The sequence below is a fragment of the Gymnoscopelus microlampas genome (genome assembly GCF_963454915.1).
Source record: "Gymnoscopelus microlampas genome assembly, chromosome: 5".
Lineage (NCBI taxonomy): Eukaryota > Metazoa > Chordata > Actinopteri > Myctophiformes > Myctophidae > Gymnoscopelus > Gymnoscopelus microlampas.
Window position 1 is genome coordinate 41,181,439 of NC_139942.1, and position 23,578 is coordinate 41,205,016.

At 45.6% G+C, this 23,578-nt stretch overlaps 2 protein-coding genes across 6 annotated transcripts; one reads left to right on the forward strand and one right to left on the reverse strand.

The window, feature by feature from the left end:
* Nucleotides 1-16: 16 nt before the first annotated feature.
* ap1g2 (adaptor related protein complex 1 subunit gamma 2) lies at nucleotides 17-22,980 on the reverse strand. 5 transcript variants are annotated; one of them, XR_014600738.1, is made up of 23 exons: nucleotides 22,844-22,980; nucleotides 21,112-21,339; nucleotides 20,382-20,506; nucleotides 19,608-19,749; nucleotides 13,727-13,823; nucleotides 13,535-13,611; nucleotides 13,140-13,235; nucleotides 11,936-12,016; nucleotides 11,708-11,806; nucleotides 11,509-11,564; nucleotides 9,453-9,566; nucleotides 8,854-8,994; nucleotides 8,322-8,376; nucleotides 7,717-7,839; nucleotides 7,202-7,291; nucleotides 6,242-6,369; nucleotides 4,435-4,539; nucleotides 4,172-4,319; nucleotides 3,800-3,962; nucleotides 2,868-3,037; nucleotides 2,356-2,454; nucleotides 313-1,956; nucleotides 19-278 (listed from the first exon to the last, which is right to left on the reverse strand). XR_014600738.1 is itself a non-coding variant. In XM_084056566.1 (22 exons), exons 2-22 carry the CDS (start codon nucleotides 21,310-21,312, stop codon nucleotides 1,846-1,848), a joined length of 2,418 nt encoding a protein of 805 aa, XP_083912692.1. In that variant the 5' UTR covers nucleotides 21,313-21,339; nucleotides 22,844-22,980; the 3' UTR covers nucleotides 17-1,845. The 5 variants fall into 5 exon arrangements, 4 of the variants coding, with proteins under 4 accessions (XP_083912692.1, XP_083912691.1, XP_083912689.1 ...); XM_084056566.1 differs by having other exon boundaries at nucleotides 17-1,956; nucleotides 2,868-3,034; XM_084056565.1 differs by having other exon boundaries at nucleotides 19-1,956; nucleotides 21,112-21,330.
* Nucleotides 13,935-19,006, forward strand: LOC311045962 (nuclear pore complex protein Nup160-like; the record flags this gene model as incomplete). The annotated part of the gene is made up of 2 exons (XM_084058033.1): nucleotides 13,935-18,138; nucleotides 18,996-19,006. The coding sequence occupies 2 exons, from the start codon at nucleotides 13,935-13,937 to the stop codon at nucleotides 19,004-19,006; spliced, it is 4,215 nt and encodes a 1,404-aa protein (XP_083914159.1).
* Nucleotides 22,981-23,578: the final 598 nt, after the last annotated feature.

Sequence of the window (23,578 nt, forward strand, 5' to 3'; positions counted from 1 at the left end):
AATGTGTTTTTATTTTATTAAAAAATGACAAGACAGAGGATTCAAACGCATCACACGCACAACAAATTCAATTCTCGTTTTCTTCCAGTGAGGATAGCGGTCTGAGAAAAGGTTTACGCTGCGTTTGCATTGACATCCGTTTACTAGTGTACTACTGACATCCAGTATCAATGAAGGTTTTTGAAGAGAGAAATGTGATATGATTTTCACGTCTTTAGTAATGATGACATGTTATCGGTTTACTGCTAAGGTAATACACTTTATTTGGAGGTGTAATTCTTAGCACACTCGTCATGTATCCTCCAAAACCACATGATGTACTGTACATGTGTCAACATGTAACAAAGGGTTGCATAAGTGACTTTTCAGACATGGACTCTGTAGTGTTCACATTGTGCTTATAAACGTAATATCTAATATATAGGGTTTGTCAGTACAGTAATCGCACCCATAATTTCCTTTATCATTTACATAGGCTTAGACGAGTACATAGTTTCAGTTGATAAGCCCGATGTAAACAATATAATTTATACTGGTAAGGGCAAGCAAGTCTTGTGTGGAAACTTAATTAAAATATTTATATGGCTACACATCATTCACAGGTAAAAACATTAATTCACCTCAAATAAAAACAATACTTTTCTTTTGTACATGACAATACCTAAAGCCAAATTTATACTGTTGTATGACTGTCGCTTGCAGAAAATAACTGATTTGCAAGCGTCAGCAGCCAACACTGTCGTAAGACAACGCATAAATTAGGCCTCTGTGTTGAGAGGACAAAAGGCACAGGGAAAGAGAAGCAGCTGAGAACAGAAGATGATAAAAGGAGGTAGGAGGAATTGGAACATGAGCAAATGGAGAAAAGGAATGCATATAGGGACATACTTTAACCACAGTAACCCTGCCATCCCTACCCTGGGAAGTTCATTACAGGTGGACATTCTCGACAATAGAATAGGCATTTGCTTAATTTATTTGTTGTACACCGGTGTTGCGCACCAGAAATATCAGATCTACAAACTCACTGCATTGTGATGTGATCTTATAGATCTGCTTTTTCCGCCTTATGGCGATGTATTATTTGGGCTTAAGTGGTTAAACATTCCCACCCTTCAGTCTCAAATGACATGTTTCTGGTGAAGTCAAAAGCATGGCACAAGGATAAGAGAAGTTTACAGGTGGTTTTAACAGCTTCCCTCTTGTTCACCTGACCCAAAGGAAAGAAAAGGCATCTTGTGTGAGGAAAGCACAAATAAGAATGTAGGGCTGAGTGTGACTGGTGCTCATCAAGTGGCTCTTTAGAATAACATCAATGGGTACATATTCCTGGAGAGTTTTAATTAAGTGCGACCAGCAATAACAGCTGGTGAGTCAGTAAAAGCTAGTTGATGGATCAGAGGGTTGCTTGTTTTGATTGCACCATTCAAACAATACGGAAGTGATTCAATATATATCTGAAGATAATTGACTGTTGAACTTGATGACCACCTGAACTGTGGGAGAATGCCTGTATTATAAAGTGAGGCTAACAATCCTATTTACGTTTGGGGTGTAGGAGGCGGGGGAGTATTGCCAGTTGTTCAGGGTCAGAAAAAAGGGTTTAGAATGGCTTAGATTCAATTATGTTGGTATCAAGTCTTAAGTTTATACATGAGGCTTTGCTGTCCGGTGTCAGAACAGTGTACTACAGTTCACGATGGTCGGCCATGCGAACACCAATAAAATTAGAGTTACTCGAGAGACATCAGACTGGGCTGCTGTTGTAGTGTTGCACTAGCAGCTCAATGAGAGCTGATGCCTGCCCATTCACCAAAAGACGTTGACTCTTGTCATTGTCATGATTCAATGCCAAGCCGGACCAGTGAAGCTGGGGAAGGCGTCAATCTGTACTGTATCCTGAAAGGGTGATCCCTGGCTGGTGTAGGATACACGTACCCTCATCTTCAGATTCACCTAGAAGGGGAAGAAAGAAGCATTTAGGCCCAAGTGAGAGTCTGTAAACAGGTTTGATCTACCAGCTCACAATGCTTTGTGATGCGACACCTTGTGAGCTTTCAGATTGGCTATTTTTTTATTGTATTTTGTATTTTTTGAACAAGTAAACAAAATGTGCCTATTAATGACATGCCCAACATAGGGACACTAGGATGAAAGTGGCTAAGCAGGACACTGCACAACCACTTGCATACTCCTGGATGCAAGTGGGGAGTGCCAGGTGATGTCTAACAAAAAATACATTAAAATATACACTTTGCAGTTTGCACGGCTCTGTCATGAATCTTCCTCATCGAATAGTGAGGTGAAAAGACATTTGTGGTGACAGTGTTTGTGTGCGTGCACACGGAGACCCACCTTGTTTGGGTTGGTGAGGAGCACTGTCTGGGTAACGTTAGCTGCGCCTCGTGCAGGGAGAGAGTCCCCACTGGGGGCCTTCATCTGTAACTGGACACTCTGGGAGGGGAAGTGGATTGCCAAAGGTCAGGGGTTAAATGAAGATGAGACCACCAAAACACATGTAGAAAAACTCACGTCCAGGGCGTTCCTGTAGCTCAACCGATTAGTGTTGATTGGAATTGCTATTCCATTCAATCGATCCAGCAACTGTTTGCCATAGGCCAGTCATTTCATTTTTTTTTGTTTTAATATCAATGTTATATTGCTAATGCTAATTAGCATGCTAATCTAATCTGACCAGTCTTCACTATACCGTCAACAAATAAGTAGAAATATTACAAATGTTTTGCTCCATATACTGCCTTAAAACCCATGACTAAGCAGGCTGACCACCAGCGGCAGAAAACCCCTTAAGACATGACATGCGGTGCATTATGTTTCATTTATATTGCGTTGTTGGGCAGACGGACCTTGGGGACTGCTGCCTGGAGTGTGAAACTGCTGATGTCAAAGTCAGTGGAGTTGTAGGCTGTGAGCGTGACGGTCAGTCCTGTGTCCGACTGTTTGTCGCAGTGGAGTTTCAGAGTCAAACCATCCTTCTCATACACTGTCACAGGAGGTGCTGTGGAGACAGGATCTGCTGAAGAGGTAAAACATAAATAAATCAATACAAATCATCAAATGTGCAATTTCCAATAACCATATGAACCGTAGTGTCACTATTATCGACGTCACGGTACACACATTTGTATTGAACTGCTCGATACGAGACGTTCGGTTCAGTACACACTACAAACTGAACGGTACGCTTGTGTTTTGATTTTTTTTAAATCAACTTCCAACAATAAGCTTCGCACTCAACAAGGCATGTGCATCCCCATTGATGCACGTTCATGCACACTCACATGTATGCACCTTAGTCTATGTATACAGGCACGCAATACATTGTTCATGTTTTCTAATGGGATAATTAGGTGAGCACGTACTGTACATGAACAGAACATGATAAACGTCTATGCAACTACCGTAATGTTTTTTTTTTTTCGGGTCAGGTGTCACACAATTGCCCTATTTGGATTCAAAACGGCTATTGTAGCTGAAAAGCTACAAGTTTGCATGTCTGCAACTATTATTGTTTTAATTGTGGCAAAAAATGGACAATTTGGTGGTCAATGTAAAAAAAACTGGACATTTTAGTACTTTAGAGATATTTGTCGGGACAATCCTGGCCAAACCGGGATATCTGGCTATCCTACTTATGCCATTTTATTAGTCTACTTTATCAGCCTCTTTTTTCTCAGTTAAACCCACCTATGTAGGTAGAACAGTGAATTTAGTGATTCATTGTTAGTTCCCTGCCCATGTCCATGTGCACTGTGCATTTATAATGTGGGTGTCTGACCGAGTACAGGAGGTGTGGGCTCCAGGCCTCCCAGCAGGTCCAGCAGCTCTCCACCGGCCGTGCTGGATGTGATGCCAACAAGATCCGGAGCTGTGGTTCCCTGGGCCGGGCTGGGCTGCAGGGCCCCGTCAGAACCACCCAGCAGGTCCAACAAATCACACACCTTCACCACCAACAACAGCAACAAGATGATAACAGGGGAAAACTGAGGTTTATGATTCTGTCTGAGTTTAACGTCAAAACGAATTGGGATCAGTCTATGAATGGGAAATTAACCAAAATGATTCTTGGCAATTCATAGCCTCCGCAGCAGCATTACTGATGGATTCATCATAAATGTAGTCAACGCCAATCATCACCATCATGGTGTACCTGGTTAGCAGGCTCTAGGGTCATTGCCAGGTTTCCTTGTGTGAGTTTGGCTGGCTCAATCTCCTTAACGATCTGCGCTGTGGTCTCTCCGTTGGTATGGCCTGGTGAGTTCTTGTCAATCACCGGCATCCTCTCCAGCACGGCTGCCCTGAGAGGATAAGACAAGATGTCTTGAGTGTATACAGGCCAAGTAAACATACCAGAATGGAAACAAAGACACATTATTAGCTAGTATTTATGAAAAAAGTATATATCCACAATACCTCATGTGGTCGTATTTCTTAAAGAGAGCGTTGTACTCCACTGCCCTCTGCTGAAGCTCCAGGTCTATACAACTGCCGTAGATGCTGACGATGCTCCTGATCCGACTGCCGGGCAGGTAGATGAGAGGAGGGAGAGAGAAACATGAGCGACTGTGATATTCTCTGCATCAGCAACGTAAACAAGTGAGAAGATCAAGAGCGAGACTTATGAATATATAAAAACAATCTGTTTGGGATCTGTGAGGCAGAGCTCTTGACGGGTCCAAAATGTCTGACCCGGACGGACCCGTAGAATTGGTTACGAGATCCGAGTGGGCTCGACATTCTTATTTAAAAGACGGACCCGGACCTGTGAGTTTTTTTCCCGAGAACCCATTAGTTCCAGGATATTACAGACCCGACCTATTATTTTATGGACCCAGCAAAACCAAAATGCCGTTCTAACAAGCTACATCAGTAGCTTGTTAGCTTGCTCAAGGAAATATGGAGTCAGTTAGACTCCATAATGAAACCTAGCAGCTACGTAGCAGCCAACAATAAAAGACAATGACATTAAATTGCATGTTTTCACCTGGATGAAAAAGGAATTCATGATCGCACACGCCAAGTGCACAGACTCTGTTTTTTGGATCCACGAGTATTATACATAATGATAAACAGACCGAAGTCCGAGATAATAGGACCGGAACTGACGCAGGTCTAAGTGATTATGGTGAAACATGGCTCTGGACCTGTACGGGTCTTTGGGTCCTGTCGGGTATTTTAGGAATCGGGGGACCCCGTGAAGAGCTCTACTGTGCGGTGCACTCCTACACAGTCCACTCGCAGTTATATATTTGTATTTTACAACTCTAGACATGAATAGTGACACTAAATGTCAATGCTGGTAATGTAGATGAATGAAGATTCTCTGTCATCCAATTTTCTGTTTTTGTCTGGGTAACTCAGTCGGTAGAGCTCTCGCCTTTGGACCACAAGGTCATGGGTTCGATCCCGGGGCACCGCCAACTCAGCTTATGAGTAGCACAGCTTGGGTGTGGCAAGTCCTGCGGTAAGTACTAGGAGCTGGTAGGGGTGGCGCTCCACCTCAGCAATCCATCTCCCAGGGGTCTAGCGCATTGTAACAGGGATAGACCCTCGCGTCTATCCCACGTTCTTGGCTGATACCGACAATAAGCCCAGTGGCGTGCACAGACATTTTGAGGAGCAGGTGCTCAAGTAAATTATACTTTTTTTTGTTGACTTGGTCTGCTCTTTTTTCCCTCTACACCTATAACTCTTTGCCAAAAATAGCCGATCTACAAGCCCACAACGCCTCGCAGCGCGAGGCGTTGTGGGCTTGTAGATCGGCTATTTTTGGCTAAAGTTCTCCTCAGAAAAGGGATGCTAGGTTTCGAGTGGTTATGGTATAAAGAAAAATCATATCACATAAAGAATTGGCGGACCCCTGTAGTAACTCTGAGGACCCCCTAGGGGTCCCGGACCCCCTGTTGAAGACCCCTGCTGTAAACTGAAAAAAAAAAAACAAACTTTTTTTTCCTTTTTTTCAAAAGGGCACTTCTGGTCAAGAGGGCAAAGGGCAGGTGCTCTAGCACCACCTAGATAGAGTCTATCTGTGCACGTCCCTGAATAAGCCCCTCCGACCTACTTATACTTTATCGCACGACGATTTTGCACAAAAAAGAAGAGAAGAAACATTATCGATTATGTTTTACAATCGATTAAATCGATCATTTTGTTTATCTGTGCACCACTATTTTGCGGACAGAATTTCATGCTACGTTTGTAACAAGTTGTGTTGTCTTACTCCACATTGTTGGTGATGCGTGTGCTCAGCTTCATGGTGGCTGTGAGAGCAAAGCCTCTGGTCGATGGGGACGACATGTGGGAATGTAGCACGGTTTCCAAGGCATCCAGGACATCGTCCTCAGTCACCTGCAGTGGTGGAAGAAGTACTCGTAGTTCTTATTTTTGAAACATTTTAACGACATACATCTTGTATGGGGGTTCCTGTCACAAAATATTTTCAGAGGCGGGTCCGCGGCCAGATACAATTGGGGGGTCCTTGACCTGAAAAAGTTTGAGTACCACTGCTGTATGTCACACAAAGTTGACTGCCTCTCAAATTGATTTATCCTCATACCAAGATTACAAGACACACACAAAGAACCCCTTTTCTCCTGCCCCTTCTAGGTCCAGTCCATTACATGTACTGTACAATAACAATATGATCTAGAAATGTTTAAATATTGTAATTTTCTTCGTATGAAAATGTATAATTCTTTGATGTGAATAAAGACAGAACCACAAAGGTTCTGGTTGGTTTTTGTTTTTTGGTCATAAAACCAATTTCAAACTACTTTCAATGCATAATCCCACTACAGTATCAGTATAGGCAGACAACAATCTATCCTAGTATAACACAATTAATTAAGTGTTACATTTAACTAAGAGAGTGTACAAAGGGTCCAATTGGTTCCATTTGTAGTGTATGCAATCTTTTTTTGTTTTGTTTTAAGATTAGTTTTTTGGGCTTTTATGCCTTATTTATAGGACAGTAGACTGACAGGAAATGGGGAGAGATGAGTGACACGCAGCAAAGGTCGTCGAGATCGGGACTCGAACCCGCAACACGCTGTCAGGCTGGCATTGCAGCCTAGGGTGCCTGGACCGCCACGCTGCGGCCCAGGCCAGTGTTTGCGACCGTGTGCAGGACGATCGAGCACCTGCCGTTTTAAATACCTAGCTCCTAGTAAAGTCCATGTACCTGAACAGCCTCTGTATCATCACACTCCCCTCTCAGCAGCAGGTCACCGTACTCCCCAATACACCAGCAGGCCACCTGCACCAAGGATTGCTACACACAGACACACACACACACACACACAAAATTACAATGTATTTGTATGCATTTAGCTAGCAGACACTCTTATCCAGAAAGACTTACAAAGTACAAGATTGGAGTAAATGGCACAAATGATGACGGGTAAAAAAACAAACAAGTAAGTGCTAGGATACCAGGTAAACATCAAACCTAGCATCTGTCTAAATATCATGCTAAACCTAAATAACAAACCTAGCATCTTTGGACAAGTAAAGGTCATATACATGTACCCCCACCCACCCACCTGCCATTAGTCTAATGCTGAAACGTGCTTAGCATTGGGAAAAGCAAAGGCTTACAAACAGGTATAATCAAAAGCCCTTTTTGGGCCTGTCGGCAAGCCGCTTAGTCTTTCTAATGCTAATTTTGTGCATCCATGCGCACACACACACACACACCTGAGAGATATCAGAGACCAGTGCACGATAGAGCTTGTGCACGGTGTAGCAGTGCAGCTCAGAGGCAGTGGTGATCAACTGGATCAGGTTGGGCACAGTCTCATCTCTTACGTCGCCCCCTGCCTGACGGAGAGGGAACAACATCACAAACATATCCACACACAAGTAAAAACCCCTTTTATACAACAAGATCAAATTAATTATATAGGGTGACCTGTATTTACACAATGCCATAAACTGGGGCAGATACTGTCACAATGTAATCCATAAAAGGGCCATTTGGCAGCCATTACTATTAAGCCTTAATTCCCCTCCCCATGCTTTCTCTATACTTGCCCATTACTCTGAACAAAACAACGGATTAGTGCACGCATTAGCTTGTATACTTGTCATTTGCTTTTGATGTATTCCTTCCCTGTGAAGGGAGCATAAGCCACACAGTGGGAATGGAAGGTGGAAAGCAATAGTCCAGAGATAGTCCTTAATAAGGATTCCCTTCCGATTTACAACAGCATAAGACAGTACTAAATAGGTGGCCAAGTGTGCAGCGTGGCAGGGGGGAGGCATGTTGGTTGGGTGGCACAGTGGCACAGTTAAGTAGTTACCGTGGTGAGGACATGCAGGATGGTGTCAATGTGCCAGCGCTGAGAGGGTGCATACCTGACAGAGACACAAAGACAGACACACAGACAGACACAAACAAACAGAGTCGTTGGTGGCTTGGTGCATCTTGGAGCGACACACACACATACATACATACCTTACATCCCTCTGTTCACACACAAATACCAGTGCATCAAGTGATATAGTGAAACAGAGAGGTCTATTCATTGTCACAGTGCTATTGAAACAGACAGGGCCATCATCGAGGGGAGACAGACACGGAGTGAGACTAGCCACAAGCCTGCAGGGTAGACACTTTAAGTTTTTTTATAACTTTTCTTTTTTCACACTGACTGTCTAGCACAGTCACGTGACGTCAATCCCAGCTACAAGAGAGGGGGCCGCAAAATGCGTTCAAATGTGCATGACAGTGTGTGTGTAATGTGCTTGCATGCATATACTACGTATGCATAAATGTACATTCATGCATGCCCCCCACGCTCACATGCCTGGGACGTTCCCACCCTCCGTTACCTCTCGGCAGCGTTGAAGATGCCAGAGGTAGTATGAGCCCTGAGCTCAGGCGGGCAGGAGGAGAGGAAGTGGAGCAGCTCCTTCATCATGGACCGGATGTTGACGGCCGAGACCAGCGCCAGGGACAGCTCCAGCGCGCGGCTGTACAAGAGAGCAAGCGTTGGGTGCGAGAGATTACTTTCAGAAACCGCATACGCCAGTAGTGCTCAAGCGTTTTCATGTCAAGGAAATATTTTGTGCCAGGGACCCCCCATGCAAGATTTGTGTTGTTAAAATGTTATTATAACATATACAGTATTACCAACATTTTTTTTTATTGTAAGATGTTTTGAAAACAGCCCATCTGCAAACTTCACAACTCGTTGTGTTGTAGATCGGCAAAAAATAGCTGCTGTATCTAAGGTTACAGTGGCTAATATTGATGCTATATTAACCTACAGTATGTTGCTGGGGACACCCTGTGACGCCCTCAAGGACCACTGGGGGTCCACAGACCCCACTTTGAGAACCACTGGCATACGCCACCATTACTGTCAATTGGGAGTGGGATAAATGTATTCATGAGCCCGCTCAAGATATTATCACGTGGATCCCGTTACCGTTTGACAGAGGCGTCCTGGTCCTTCAGGCAGTCGACTATGGTACCACGGTGACGCTGCACTGCATTGTGGTCCGTCTGAACAATCTTCTGGAGAGAGGTCATGGAAATGTATCTGAAAATGGGCACAGGGAGTCAACACAGACGCATTAGTAGAAGTATAGTAGAAATACACAATACACAGAATTATGTAAAATAGCAATGAAATGGGAAACACACACACACACACACACACACAATGTACAGTAAATACATATGTAAATAATACATGGGTAGACTCACCCTAGAGTCACCTGTGCTGACTTTTAGAGTCCTTACATACCAGGAGCGTGTATTTTGTGCGATTAATTGAAAGTGTCGAATCATTTTGAATTAAGAAAAAGTTTGAGAACTACTTATTTAGAAGGCATTTGTAGAATCAGGTCTTAATGGGTCAAACTGCTGTTTGTGTCATGAGTACAATATAAAAAGACATGCACATCCACACCCGAAGTTGGGTGCTGAGCGAAAATATATAACATGAAAACCAAAAGAGAACGCTCACACTGTGGGCCCCAGTTACAGAATTCTTATTTCACCTGAGTGCTGCTGTGACGTTTCGGCCTTTCGCCCTTCCTGGAAGGGCAAAAGCACCTGTTCTTTTTTGTGTCATGAGTACAGCCCCACAGAACGCGAATATAACGCGCCGATGACGCAACGTAATGTTCCGAAACGATTTCACCGCAAATAAAAGCATCAACCTGTAGGAATGAGGCACCAACTATATGAAGAGTTTGAGGTGAAATATTCAGTGGCGCAGTTTCGGATTGTTTATTCGTCATGCTCCTGGTGTGTAAAGACCTTTAGACATCATTATTTTATAAACATGCTTAAATGTTATTTGAGCTTAGGATTTAATGCTTGACAGAAACTGTGTGTGTGTGTGTGTGTGTGTGTGTGTGTGTGTGTGTGTGTGTGTGTGTGTGTGTGTGTGTGTGTGTGTGTGTGTGTGTGTGTGTGTGTGTGTGTGTGTGTGTGTGTGTGTGTGTGTGTGTGTGTGTGTGTGTGTGTGTGTGTGTGTGTGTGTGTGTGTGTGTGTGTGTGTGTGTGTGTGTGTGTGTGTGTGTGTGTGTGTGTGTGTGTGTGTGTGTGTGTGTGTGTGTGTGTGTGTGTGTGTGTGTGTGTGTGTGTGTGTGTGTGTGTGTGTGTGTGTGTGTGTGTGTGTGTGTGTGTGTGTGTGTGTGTGTGTGTGTGTGTGTGTGTGTGTGTGTGTGTGTGTGTGTGTGTGTGTGTGTGTGTGTGTGTGTGTGTGTGTGTGTGTGTGTGTGTGTGTGTGTGTGGAGGGGGTTATCTCCCCAAAGCAGGGCCGCTAGTGACAATGACTCTGGAGGGACAAATCCACTATGCCACTGCAACACAGAGTACCAGTTAAACCTGCGTGACCACACAGCCCCTATGGCAAATGAAAACAAGGCACAGGAACATAAATCCTAATTTAGTGTGTAAGACAAGCTCTGCAAGCCACATTTCTTGGCTCATTGACATAATTTGGAACATCTCACAAGGCTGTGAGCTACTTGGCTCATATGTCCTGAAATGTCTAGCAGCTCACACCGTGTCCATGGACACAGACCGCTTGTAAGTACGCCGATGTGTCACATACAGTATAAATGCCCCGAGCTATGAGCCATAGCTTGTCTTACACGGTATAAACTAGGCTTAACAATGCCCACAGGACCCATATGAGCTGCCAGTAAAAAAAAATAGACAGCACATCCCCAATGCCTGCCTGATAAATTTGAAATTATGGATTAAAGATGTGACTAAGAGATCAGCATGCAGCGGACAGGCGGTGACCTTCTGGCATGGCTTTGGGTGAAATGCTGCCAAGAAGAAGCGATTACTGAGCTGGGAGCGATAGCAACCCCCTTGGGCCCTTTGGCAAACTGCGAGTTTAGCTGGTGGCCTTGTGGAACGGAAAGAGTAAAATGACACTGAGAGATAAGGGAGAAAGGGAAAGTGGGGAGGGAGACCCAGAGATAGACAGGAAGGGAGAGAGGGGGGGAATGCATGCGTACCGAATGTTCCTGTCATTGTTCAGAAGGAATCGTCCTAGGATGTTCACAGCCAGAACCTGTGAGAAGCAGACAGAGTACAGTCAGTTACACACAAATGGAGACTTAAGTTCACCAAAGTGTGTGTTTGGTAGAGCAGCCACCACCACGACTGCCAACGCAGCGTTTGCTGTAAGGGTTTGCACACTCAGCGTGTACTCACCCGAAGGCCGCTCTCTGACTTGATGTCCATCACTGTGAGAACAGTCTCATAGAGCACAGCGCTGCCTGCAGTCTTACTGCTGTCTGTGTTAGTCGCCACCTACTCACGAACACACACACACACACACACACACACACACACACACACACACACACACACATAAATACATTGGTAGGTATTACTGATGGTGGCAATGCCTGAAGTATGTACTGTATGTGAGAATTGGACCTGGGCCAGCAAGTCATTCATGGCGTCACTAGCAGCATCGTTGTTACGGCCAAGGATTCTCAGTAACCTCAGGATGCGCACCTGATGAGATCAATGGAGGGTGGGAGAGAGAGAGAGAATGACATGGTGGAGTACATTAGACAGACACATACCTTGAATAACAATCATCAGCGCTGGCGTCTGTAGTTTCCGCCTTTTGTTACTTTGTAAATAAATATTATTGATGAAACTGTGGTATACTGTGAGATATTGGCACTGGGTGTGCCGATACCTCACAGAATAGAACTCCCTTTTGTGTATTTAATCTAAGTGTCAGTGTGTACAATGGAACAAATAGTACGAGATCTGTATTCTGTACTCATGGGTGACTGAAAGCAGTGGCACGAAGCAAAACGCGATGTGCATGGAGCTGACATGGGGTACAACGAGTACAGCAGATAACACGGTGTGTATTGTTCCATCGTTCAAAACTTGCATGGCCCCTGAGTAGGCCGGTGCTCTTCGGAGTTATAATCAAAATACATTCCAGGAGGCCCGTCCGGGCACCTAGACTCCAAAGTAGCCTGGCAGCGTGCCGCGGGTTCGAGTCCCGATCCTGACAGCCTTTGCTGCATGTCACTCCCCATTTCCTGTTAACCTACTATCCTATCAATAAAAGCATAAAAAGCCCTCAAAAAAACTTTAAAAAACTGTTTTAAATTCCAGGAATCTGTCTGAGTCTCGGACCCTTGATATGCCCAAGTGTGGAGATGACTGACATCATAGTACTGACATCATAGATAACAGACATCATAGACTGGCCAAGAGCTCTATTAACGGAGTATTGCACGGGTATTGCATGGGTACTGCCTGCGAATGACAGCCGTTGCCCGTAAATGGCGGGTACTGTGAAATTATTGATTAATTCATAAGAAACATGAACGGGTATGTGAATTAGAACTGGGTAGTATATCAATATTATATCGATATTGTGATATGAGACTAGAATATCATCTGGGATTTTGGATATCATAATATTGTGATATGGCGTAAGTGTTGACTTCTCTTGGTTAAGCCTTATTTTATACTTTCAAAAATGTTCAGGAATAGCTAAAAAGGTGTAGAAAAAAAGAGTGTAGATCTGCTATTTTCACTATGTTTTAAAAATTAAAAACAAAATGTATACTGTCGTCACAATATATGATTATCAAGAGGCCAGACTGACCTGTAGGAAGGGGTCACTGATCCCTGCCACGTTGTGCTCTGGAGAGTACCCTGACATCACCAGGCCCTTCATTATCTGAACCAGATCTGGCACTGCCTGTCGTACAAAAAAAACATGTAAGAGAGAATTATTACAAATGCCTGACAGTGAAGAGAAAGACAGAGGCTCAAAGGCAGGATGACATGATGTGACCCAGGTCCAGAGTTGGAAATCAGAGTGACCCATAAAGAAAACATGGTTTTAATCATAAAGGGAATGCAATATTGAATTGATAAATGATGTGTGTGTGTGTGTGTGTGTGTGTGTGTGTGTGTGTGTGTGTGTGTGTGTGTGTGTGTGTGTGTGTGTGTGTGTGTGTGTGTGTGTGTGTGTGTGTGTGTGTGTGTTCTCTGTACCTTTCGGAACCGCTCCAGTGTCTCTGGATTCCTCTCGCACAGTTCTGTGATCAGAATAACGGCACCGTGTAACACACCTGCAAAAAAAGAGTGGTACCGAACCATATCATATTGTGTAAAACATGACTGATCAAACAGGCTTTACTGGTGGGAAAACACATCATGTCACGTCATAATGCTAGATAAACATACCGTGGTTCTTCTCTGAGAGCAGGGACCGGGCAGCAGGCGTGAAGAGCTCTCCCAGCTCAGGGACTTTTCTCACGATGTGAACAGCACACAGAGCAGCCTAGAACAACAGTAATAATCAGTGACATCATCAACATCGTGACATGATGTCACAGAAACGCTACGGGTAAAGTAGGTTGTAGCTGAACCCCCAAAGGTCAATACGGCAACGATGGCGCCGGTGTTGGAGCGGAGTTTTATAGAGATTTGCAACTTTGAAAGGGCAAAACACAGGTTCCCAGAAGAAAAAGTATACCAAGTTCTCAATGCACTTTCCGGTGGGGTCAGGCTCCCCGACAGTGCTGGAGGCTTTCACTATGAAAACAGAGGTAAACCTATCACCAGCAACAGATTTGTACACTGGTCCACATCAGGGGACACGATATGGCTGGCGGAGGAGTCTCTGGACATCAACCTGACGAATAACGCAGTGAAGATCAAGTTCTGCCACTGCACTGTGCTGCCTGGTGGCGTGTCCATCCAGGAGACCAGCAAATATGTCAACATCTTAATCACCACCAACCGGACCGTCCACCATCTGCTGCTGCCTCATCCTACAAGCATTGTAAAAGAGCTCCATATGCAGTCCATCTTTACTGATGTGGGCGTGCACCTGCAGGACCCACAAAACCATGCTTTTATCCCCATCCAGACTGGCCAGACAGGGAGTCCCAGCGCCTCCACGGCATGGCTCAACCACCAGGAAGAGGCCCAGTATGCTCTGGCCTTACCAGCTGGAGGCATCCTAGTCATCACCCTGCCCTCCAACAACTTGCAGGGGAGTGCGCCAGTGGTGTTGAAGAGATGTACGCTGATGCAAAGCCTAACCAGCTGGATACCCGCAGCCATCCGTGGGGAGCAGCAGAGCCCCGAGGACTTGCCCCTCAGTCTGGCCGCCCGAGAGCTGGAAGACGACACCTTCATCTTTGCCCTCTGCCAGGATCACAACCTACGCATATGGTCCCTCAGGGACCAGACATGTCTGCTAGAGGCTGACATGTTGCCTGCCTGTAAGGGGGTGAATCGGGTGGCAGGTCAGGGCCACAAACTGCGTCTATTCTCCTCCGCCACGGGGCTACGTGTTGCCGTTTACCTGGCCGTCCCTCAGGGAGGTCAGTTCACTGTACTGCAGCTGGTTGTAGCAGACAATCGCTACCGTCTGGATCACGTCTCCTCCCCAACATCTCCCACACAGGAGATGTTGGTGGACTTTGCTCTGACCTCCACTGACATTTTGGGTCTGTGGGTGGATGATGCAAATACTACTGTAGTTAAATACATCAACTACGAACATAATACAGCAGGTCAGTGGAACCAGGTCTTTGTTCAGCCCCCGCCACCGGAAGAGGTCCATATTGGAGTGGACCAAGATCCCATAGAGACCTATCTGGAGGTGCTCTTCTCCCCTCTTCGCTTCACAGCTTCTGCTATTGTTAATGCACTACGGATCTACGGACGAGGCTCTGAGAAAATGGCTGACTTGCCATGGGAATGTCTGAAGAGAGAGGTCACTGTAGCTGTGGAGGATAAGCTGCAGAGCAGTGTGACAGAGTGTGAGTTCTCCCAGGAGGAGTACCGTCAACTACAGGTGGAGTTCTGGTCCGACTTCTACACCTGCTGTCTGCAGTACCAGGAGGCACTGGCCATGCCCCTGGCCCTAACTGTAAACCCCCAGACCGCCATGATCTGCCTGCTTAAGAAGGGTTTTGTGTCCTTCCTCTTGCCGTGTTTTGCAGTGGACCACTTGTACCTCTCCAAAGACGAGTACCTCTTCTCAGAAGAGAAGAGCTATAACATAACTGACGATGCTGAGGTGCGCCATGATGTGCTGCAGCTGGTCCAGTGTCTGCATCTGCTGAGTGACGCTATGACGGGGGACATGGCCTACGAGATGGAGAAAGCCCTGGAACATCAACAGTCACCTGAGAGGGCTGCAGAGCTGATCCTGGAGAACCTGCTGGCCAATGACAATAACAACATAATAAGTGACATCCAGGACAAACTGCAGAACGTTCGGTACCCAGTGGGGGCCATGTTTGTCCTACTGAGCGAGATGAACCTAGAGACGGATACAGAGGACTTTGAGGAGGGGCCCCTGGCACCAGATCATAATGTAAGACTGTATGGCAGCACAACCGCTGTGACCGTGCTGTGTCAGGCTCTCTGTCACATGGCTATGACCAGAGCTCAGGTCTGTAGGGACCTGCTCATCCTGCAGAAATTATACCTCCGTCTGGGAGACAGCGTAATTCTGGGTGGAGGTGCACAACTGCTGCAGCTCCAACAGGAGCTGATCTCTCGCAATTCTCAACTCCTCTCCTCCTACCATCTCCTCAAACACTTCAGCCAAAGCCTGGCTTCCTCCATTCCCATGGACAGTGTTATGAAGATCATAGATGCCAACCTGCAGCACCTGTCCGTCCGGGGGCCGTCAGACCCCCTGTCTGTCGACTGTCATCAGACAGTAGTGGAGCTTTTCTACCAGACTGTGGCCAGGAGGGCCATCATATCCAAAATCTACACCCAGCAGAAGAGTCCCACGGTGGGCAAGGCCCTGCTCCCCTGGCCCCACATGGTGTCCAACATTGTCAATCTGCTAGCACAACTCCTCTGGCCCAGTAACCGGGGCTTTCAGTTCCCTGCATATCTGATGGTCAACTGCCAATACAAACAACTACGGGAGTACGTGAGGCTGACTCAGCCCTGGTGCCAGGTGAATGTGGGCTCCTGTCGGTTCATGCTGGGACTGTGCTCCCTGGTCAACGGAGAGGGCAACGAGGCACTGCAGTGCTTTCAGGAAGCATCAATGGAGGTGGAGAAGGAGGATTTTCTCAAGAGACTGAACGGAACTGAGGTTGAGGAGGCCGCCTACACTCCCAGGTTACACTATTACGACAAGGTGTTGCAGTTGCTGGAGCACAATGGTCACCCAGAGCTCATCATCCAGTTGGCCACCATAGCCATAACAGAGGCTGTTGATGATGTCCGGAGCCAGGCTGCTATCTGGACACGTATCTTCATACACCATTTGGACCTGGGACACAACAGCCAGGCTTATGAAGCCCTCACCCAGAACCCTGACTCCAGTAGCCAGTTGGACTGTCTGCATCAGCTAGTGGCGGTTCTGTGTAAGCGCTCCCAGCTTCATGACCTGGTCCAGTTCCCCTACGTCAACCTCCATGATGAGGTGGTAAGCATCATTGAGTCCAAGGCCAGGACAGCGGACCTCATATCCCACAACTATTATGAGCTGCTGTACGCCTTCCATATCAACAGACACAACTACAGGAAGGCGGGCACAGTGATGTTTGAGTACGGCATGCGTCTGGGCAGGGAGGTAAAAACACAGCAAGGCCTCCAGAAGCAGGTCAACTGTTACTTGGCCGCCCTCAACTGTCTGCGGCTCATCAGACCTGAATATGCGTGGATCGCCCAGCCCACCTCTGGTGCCATGTATGAACGACCGAATGCGTCACCAAAAACAAACTACGACGGAGAGCTTGAAAACGATTCGGTGAGGCATCAGATAGACATCTTGGAGATAAAAGACCTGGAAAAGGAGTACATCCTGGCCCGCAGCCGCCTCACTCTGGCCCAGCACCACCCCTCTTACGTTACCATTTCAGGCAGTGCTTCTGCTTCTGAAATGGTGGCCATTTTGGTCCAGAAAGGGCTGTATAACTGTGCCCTCTCTCTCTGCCAAACGTTCAAGCTTCCCCTCACTCCCGTCTTTGAGGGACTGGCCTTTAAATGTATCAACCTTCAGTACGGAGGAGATGAATATCAGAATGAAACTTGGAACTGGCTGGCTGCCAACCAGCTATCAACAGTCATCACCACCAAAACATCAAGTGCCACAGAGGAGGTGTGGAGGTTGCTGGAGTCCTACCTGGAGAGATACTCGTCCCCAAATTCCCAGCACCACCGCTGTGTCATCAACAAGCTCCTCTCTCACAGCGTCTCCCTGCCCGTTTGGCTGGTCAATGCATACAAGAGAGTGGATGCAGCTGCTTTGCTGCGACTCTACTTGAACTATGACCTCCTGTTGGAGGCGGCAGAGCTGGCACTGGAATTGGTGGACGCTCTTCTGGGGAAGGGTCACCAGTACTTTGGAACAGAGAAGCCCCTCTCAGCCACAGCTCCACCGGTGTGGCTGCCGTACACGGCGATAGACCAGATCCTCCAAGCACTGAACAAGACGCAGACCAACGCCAGCCTCTACAACAAATTGAGGGACAAACTGGATGAATACCACAAGCTGGTGGAAAAGACATCGAGACTAAAAGTCCTGACTCTGAAAGAGTCGGAGCGTCTGCGCACCTCCATCCACAAGGAGTCCAAGCAGTGGACGATGAGGGAGAAACATAACCTATCCTGTACAGTGGCTTCTCATGAAGACACTCTCTCTAACAACATCGCAATAAAAATAAATAAAAATAAATAAAGCAAACAACATTACATATAAAATGTTAATTTAATGGGTGGAAGCTGTTGTGATTGAAAGCCTTATCTCGTCTATACGATTCTTAACACATTGACTGCCAATGATGTTCCTTCATCCAACGCCCACACCGCCAATGACGTCTTTTGACGCATGCATGTTGTGTTTCCAGTTTTTGGGCGGTGCAACCGCCCCTATATGTGAGGTTTGGACATCGACCCAATTGCACCCCCCCCAACCCTGCGCTGTGATTGGCCACCAGTGTACCCCCCTAACCCTGCACCGTGATTGGCCACCATGACTCTATTCAGGACTGTGATTGGCTAGAAACACATGACACATGTGCATAGCCCTATAAATAGGACTATGCACTTTAAAGTGAATCACTTCCATCACTGTGCTGACCACTGTGACCACACTGCCCACTTCACACTGGGTGTGATTTTTACGCTAGATGGCGCTTTTCACCAACCTATGAGTCACCATTTGACTCACGTGATCCCCAAAAAACAGCCACATTCACTCCCTGCTCCCTGGCTGCTTTCCATTGCTTTTTGGCGAAAACAACCTACGTTCAACTGCCAATAACTATGGAACAGACTATCGCGACGGCACACTTTTTTCCCCCCTGATTCTGCGAGACTCGGCCACGTCTTCTAAAGCGATCGGTGGATGGATCGTTGTGAAGAATAATATTCTATAATTTTTCAAAAGTTACTTTTACTTTTTTTTTTTGCACATTTAAAAACAACACATTTTTAGCAACAGCATAATATTGTGTTGGATGTGCAGGTGAGATTTAGAAAACCCTAAGAGTGGATGTCTCTTTGATTCATCAAATGGGTTTTAAGCTTACATTTAAAATGATTTGGTAAAGCAGCCTTCGATGAGATTAATATAGCTAGATGCATATGTCATGTTGGCTACTTGTTCACATAACGCACGCTAAATATTGAAGCATGTTATTTAAATAGACATATACGATTTGCTTGTCCAGTTAAGAAGGTTACTTACTAGATAACATGTTGTTTAGACAGACGTTAGGTTTAAAGTTTACCTGGTATCCTAGTTACTTTGCAGGGCTTTTTTTCTTTGCATTCAAAATGACCATTTACCCTGTCGCTTGTTGACCAGGGTTCATGCCATTTACTCTGATCTTGCACTTTTGTCGCTCTGGATATAAGAGTGTCTGCTAAATGTCTAAATTGTACAAATAATGCCTCATGCTGGTGCTGGCAGTGTTGTCAGATTCTGTGAGTGAAACAAGCAACCAGGTCTAGGAAAACCAGCCCAAAAGAAGTGACTATGGGCCATATAAGCACTTTAACATATACATCAGCTATTTTCAAATAAAGTCTTGCAGGGAAATTATAATAAGCAGATCTGGCAACCCTGGGTGCTGACCTTCTTCTTGATGTACGAGTTGGAGGAGTGAAGCAGCCTGTCGATCTCTGGAGCCAGGTCCCTGCACATCTCAGCTGAACCCATACAGGCCAGTGTGCACAGAGCCAAGGACTGGACGTACTGACTGCTGTGGGCCAGGTCACTGCAACAGGAAGACATGAAGATATAGAAAGGCATGTCGATGAGAATACAGAATGTTATGACTTTATTAACACAATTGTTAAAGGACGACTTCACCCATTTTCAACCTATTGGTCCTTACTATTGCTCGTGATAAAAAAAGTTACATTTATTTTCTACTTCTTCGTGTTCCTACGTAGGTGGCATAGTGCCAGTCAGTTGTTTACTTCTGTTGGTGTGCCCACTTGTGAGGCACTGTTTAAGGCAACTGATGTGCAATTTGATGCAGCGCCTGGAAGTGTCTAACAACAGCATCATAGTGAAGAAGAGCTGTTATCGGGGAACGTCCAGGCTGCGCAAGCGCTGGCTCAGCAGCCTGCTGCTGATTAGGTAGGATTGCAATATAGTACTTTTATTGCACTTATACTTTCTTTTTTCATTTCTTTTTTATCTTTTCCCCATGTTGCATGTCTGAATTTTGCCTGACTTGCTTTAATTCTCTCTTCTGGCCTCTTTCCTACACAGCCAGATTATCTCAAGTTTATCCGATTGTCCTAGAATGTCCGGCTGTCTCAAGATCTCTGTCTGTTTATGAAGAACCCTGTCTGCCTGTCTCCTGAATGCGGTTTGTCCCGTCGTTTGGGCTGTCCTTACTTCTTGATGGAGTTCGTGATGAGCAGGCTGGCATCTTGCTTCTCATCTAGCAGCATCATGGCTCCCAGGTAACCCACGCGCTTCTCGCTGTAGCGAGGACTGGCTATCAGACGAACACACTCCATCTGAGAGAAAGAACAATGATAAAAGGTTTTAGTCAGGGAGCAAAACGTATCCGAAGAAAGATATTGGGCTGATGATGAATAATGAGGCAGCAAAACTGTAACTTCCAGACAGGCGTCTAATGCACAGGTTCTCACCAGGGGGTCCATTTTAGAGTTACAGACCCTTAAGGGTCCATTTGGACCCCTGGTGGGCCCCCGGCCAGACGTTGAGAAACAGTGGTCTAAGGCAGTGGTTCTCAACCTGTGGGTTGGGACCCCCAGATGACAGTGAAGTGACAATTTAAGGACTTTTAAGACCTTTTTAATACCTCAAAAAATAAGAAAAGAAAGAAAAGACCATAACATGTTAAACCATCAACAAACTATACCAAAAAAAAAGAGTCAAACTAGATTGAATGCCTCAACAATTCCTCCTACAATTCCAAGTGCTTATCAGGGTGGGGGGGGGGTCCCCAGTTCAAATATGATTCTTTTTGGGGGGTCACAGCCTGAAAAGGTTGAGAACCACTGGTCTAATGAGCCAGACAAAGTAGGAGGTGGGATAACCAGTCAGTCAGTCAGTCAGTCAGTCAGTCAGTAAGCCCAGGACAGCAAATCCCCTTCACCTGACCAAAGTGGGCAGGATAACCCAGCATGTGCACATAGAGGAGCTTGGCCAGGTTGTGAGAGCGCCCCCCGTTGTCGGCCTGCCTGAACTGCGCCCGAATGGCAGCACATTCCCTCTGGATGACACCCCGCTCCTCGCCCTGGGTCCTGGCTGACCGGATCACCCTGATCATCTCCTGCAGACGCACTGATGGAGACATGGTGCTCTCTCTCTCTCTCTCTCTCTGCTGTGTGTGTGTGTTAGAGAGAGAGATACAGAGAGTGAATGAGGGGTAGGGGCACAAAATGTTGAAAGGCGACAAAATAAAAATGTGTATATTTAATACATAGCTCTGGTCCAATGCGTTAGGAGTTCTCCCTCTAACGCTATGGACCAGAGCTATAAAATACATACGGATACAGGATTTGTAGCAATACAGCAATTTGTAGCAATTGTAGAAAATATTAGACCTCAATTGTTGAATGTTTAAGCATGTGCTAATCATGTATACTTTACTGTAATGATTTCTTCTTTCTTTTACATTTTGGACAAAATAGCCAATTTTACATTGAGGTTGCCCAGGTGTCCCTAGTGCCTACCTATCCTGTTACCTTACATACAGGCAAGTATATATTAGGATCCAAACAGTGTATAGTTATGTCTGAAAAACACAAACTGATTGAAAGATAGGTTATTGTTTTACACTTCCTAGATAGGCTCCTTCCTACTGGGCTGCGAGTGTTTCTAATATATTACAGCTTTACAACCTGACATTTATACTAACAGCAATATTGAAAACAATAAGTGATCGGCAAAGTCAGCCATGGTGGCAGCTTGTTGTACTGGAGTCATTCATAGCGGCCATGCAAAAATAGCCAGCTTTAAACATCAGTCCGTATGAAGGAGGAACAGCAAAACTAAGTTGGCTACAGCCGTTAGCATTCAACTTCATAATAATCAATGGAAAACACACAGAGAAATTAACTAGCAGATGCTGTCAGGCTCAACGAGGTTCTATTCACACACATAAAGCTAGCCTAAACAGGCTACGTATAGCTATAGCCCTGGTCCAGAGCATTAGTGAGGTCTCTCTAACGCTCTGCCAGGCGCGCTGCTCTGCTTTTAGACCGAAAATTCCACTACCGTGTGAGGTCTCAGACTTTAGTAAAAAATGAACAAAACTATTTCGCTATTCACCGAAACAAAGGCAGTGTTGTGTTGTTGAAAGTCTATTCTCCAAGATGGGAAGCCTCTCAGGACCCCATCTTCTCTGTATAATACACTTTTTGTGTAGAAAATAAAATATGTCCGCAGACGGAAATTATTGTATTTACTCTACTGCGCCCTCTACAGATCTGGTCAACATACATTACCATTAACCAGATCTGTAGATGGCGCAGTGGAGTCAAATAAATAATTTCCATCTGGCGGACATATTTTATTTTCTGCCCAAAAAGTGTATCATACAGAGAAGGTGGGGTGCCGAGAGGCTTCCCACCCTGGAGAATAGACTTTCAAAAACACAAAATAGCCTTTGTTTTGTTGAATAGCTAAATAGTTTTGTTTATCTTTACTAAAGTTGGCAACCTCGCACGGTAGTGGAATTTTCGGTCTATGAGCAGAGCAGCGCACTTGGCAGAGCGTTAGTCTAGAGAGAACTCACTAACGCTCTGGACCAGGGCTACGTATAGCTAGCCTGACAGTTCCATTGATCGAGGGAAATCCTCGGAAGGAAGGAATATTAAACGTACCTGATGTCCGTACAGCGGCCAGCCGATATGATCAGATGTAAGAATGGATGCACTGAATCAATCGAAGCTTCGGCCGTAGACAGACTGGTGGCCGTAAAAGCCTACATACAGCAGGACTGTTGTTACTGTATGATGGTTCATAGCAGTGTTGCCATGTTTTGTGAGAGAAACAAGCAACCATTCTAGGAAAATAAGCCCAAAAGAAGCAACTTAGGCCACATGAGCACTTTTAAACCTATATGTATCGGCTATTTGAAAATAGACAATCTACAAACTCTTGTAGATCTGCTATTTTCAAAAACTCTTACAATAAAATGTGGAATATGTTTTGAAACATAAACATTGTAACACAAATAAAATGCTCCCAGGCACAAAACATTTTCATGACAGTATTTGAGAACCACGTGTCATTTAAAAATAAATAAAAGGAAGCAAGCCTAAATAAGCACGTACACTTTAGAAACAGCCCCCAAAAAACGGGCCCAACTGGCAACTAACCAATATCTACATTAAAGCAACTTTACAGAAAACGTCGCTTATAATAAGCCGACATGGCAACACTGGTTCATAGGCTTGGTTATGCATTACTTCCGCAATCTGATCCGCCACTGTGCGTAGACTCCGCCCCCTTGTGGTAAACTATGCGTCAGGTGAATCAACAGGTGAATTAAATATTCATGAGCATCAGATGGAACTCTGTAATGCAATGCAAAACAGCACAATGGACGGTGCCCT

What these genes read in the sequence shown, in the direction of transcription:
- ap1g2 (XM_084056565.1), bottom strand. Translation starts at nt 21,312, where the DNA reads ATGTCTCCATCAGTGCGTCTGCAGGAGATGATCAGGGTGATCCGGTCA. An exon ending in AGTCAGAGAGCGGCCTTCGG is followed by an intron (nt 11,565 to 11,707) that starts GTGAGTACACGC and finishes TGCTTCTCACAG; the next exon opens with GTTCTGGCTGTGAACATCCT. An exon ending in TCCTCACCAACCCAAACAAG is followed by an intron (nt 1,957 to 2,355) that starts GTGGGTCTCCGT and finishes TTCCCCTTCTAG; the next exon opens with GTGAATCTGAAGATGAGGGT.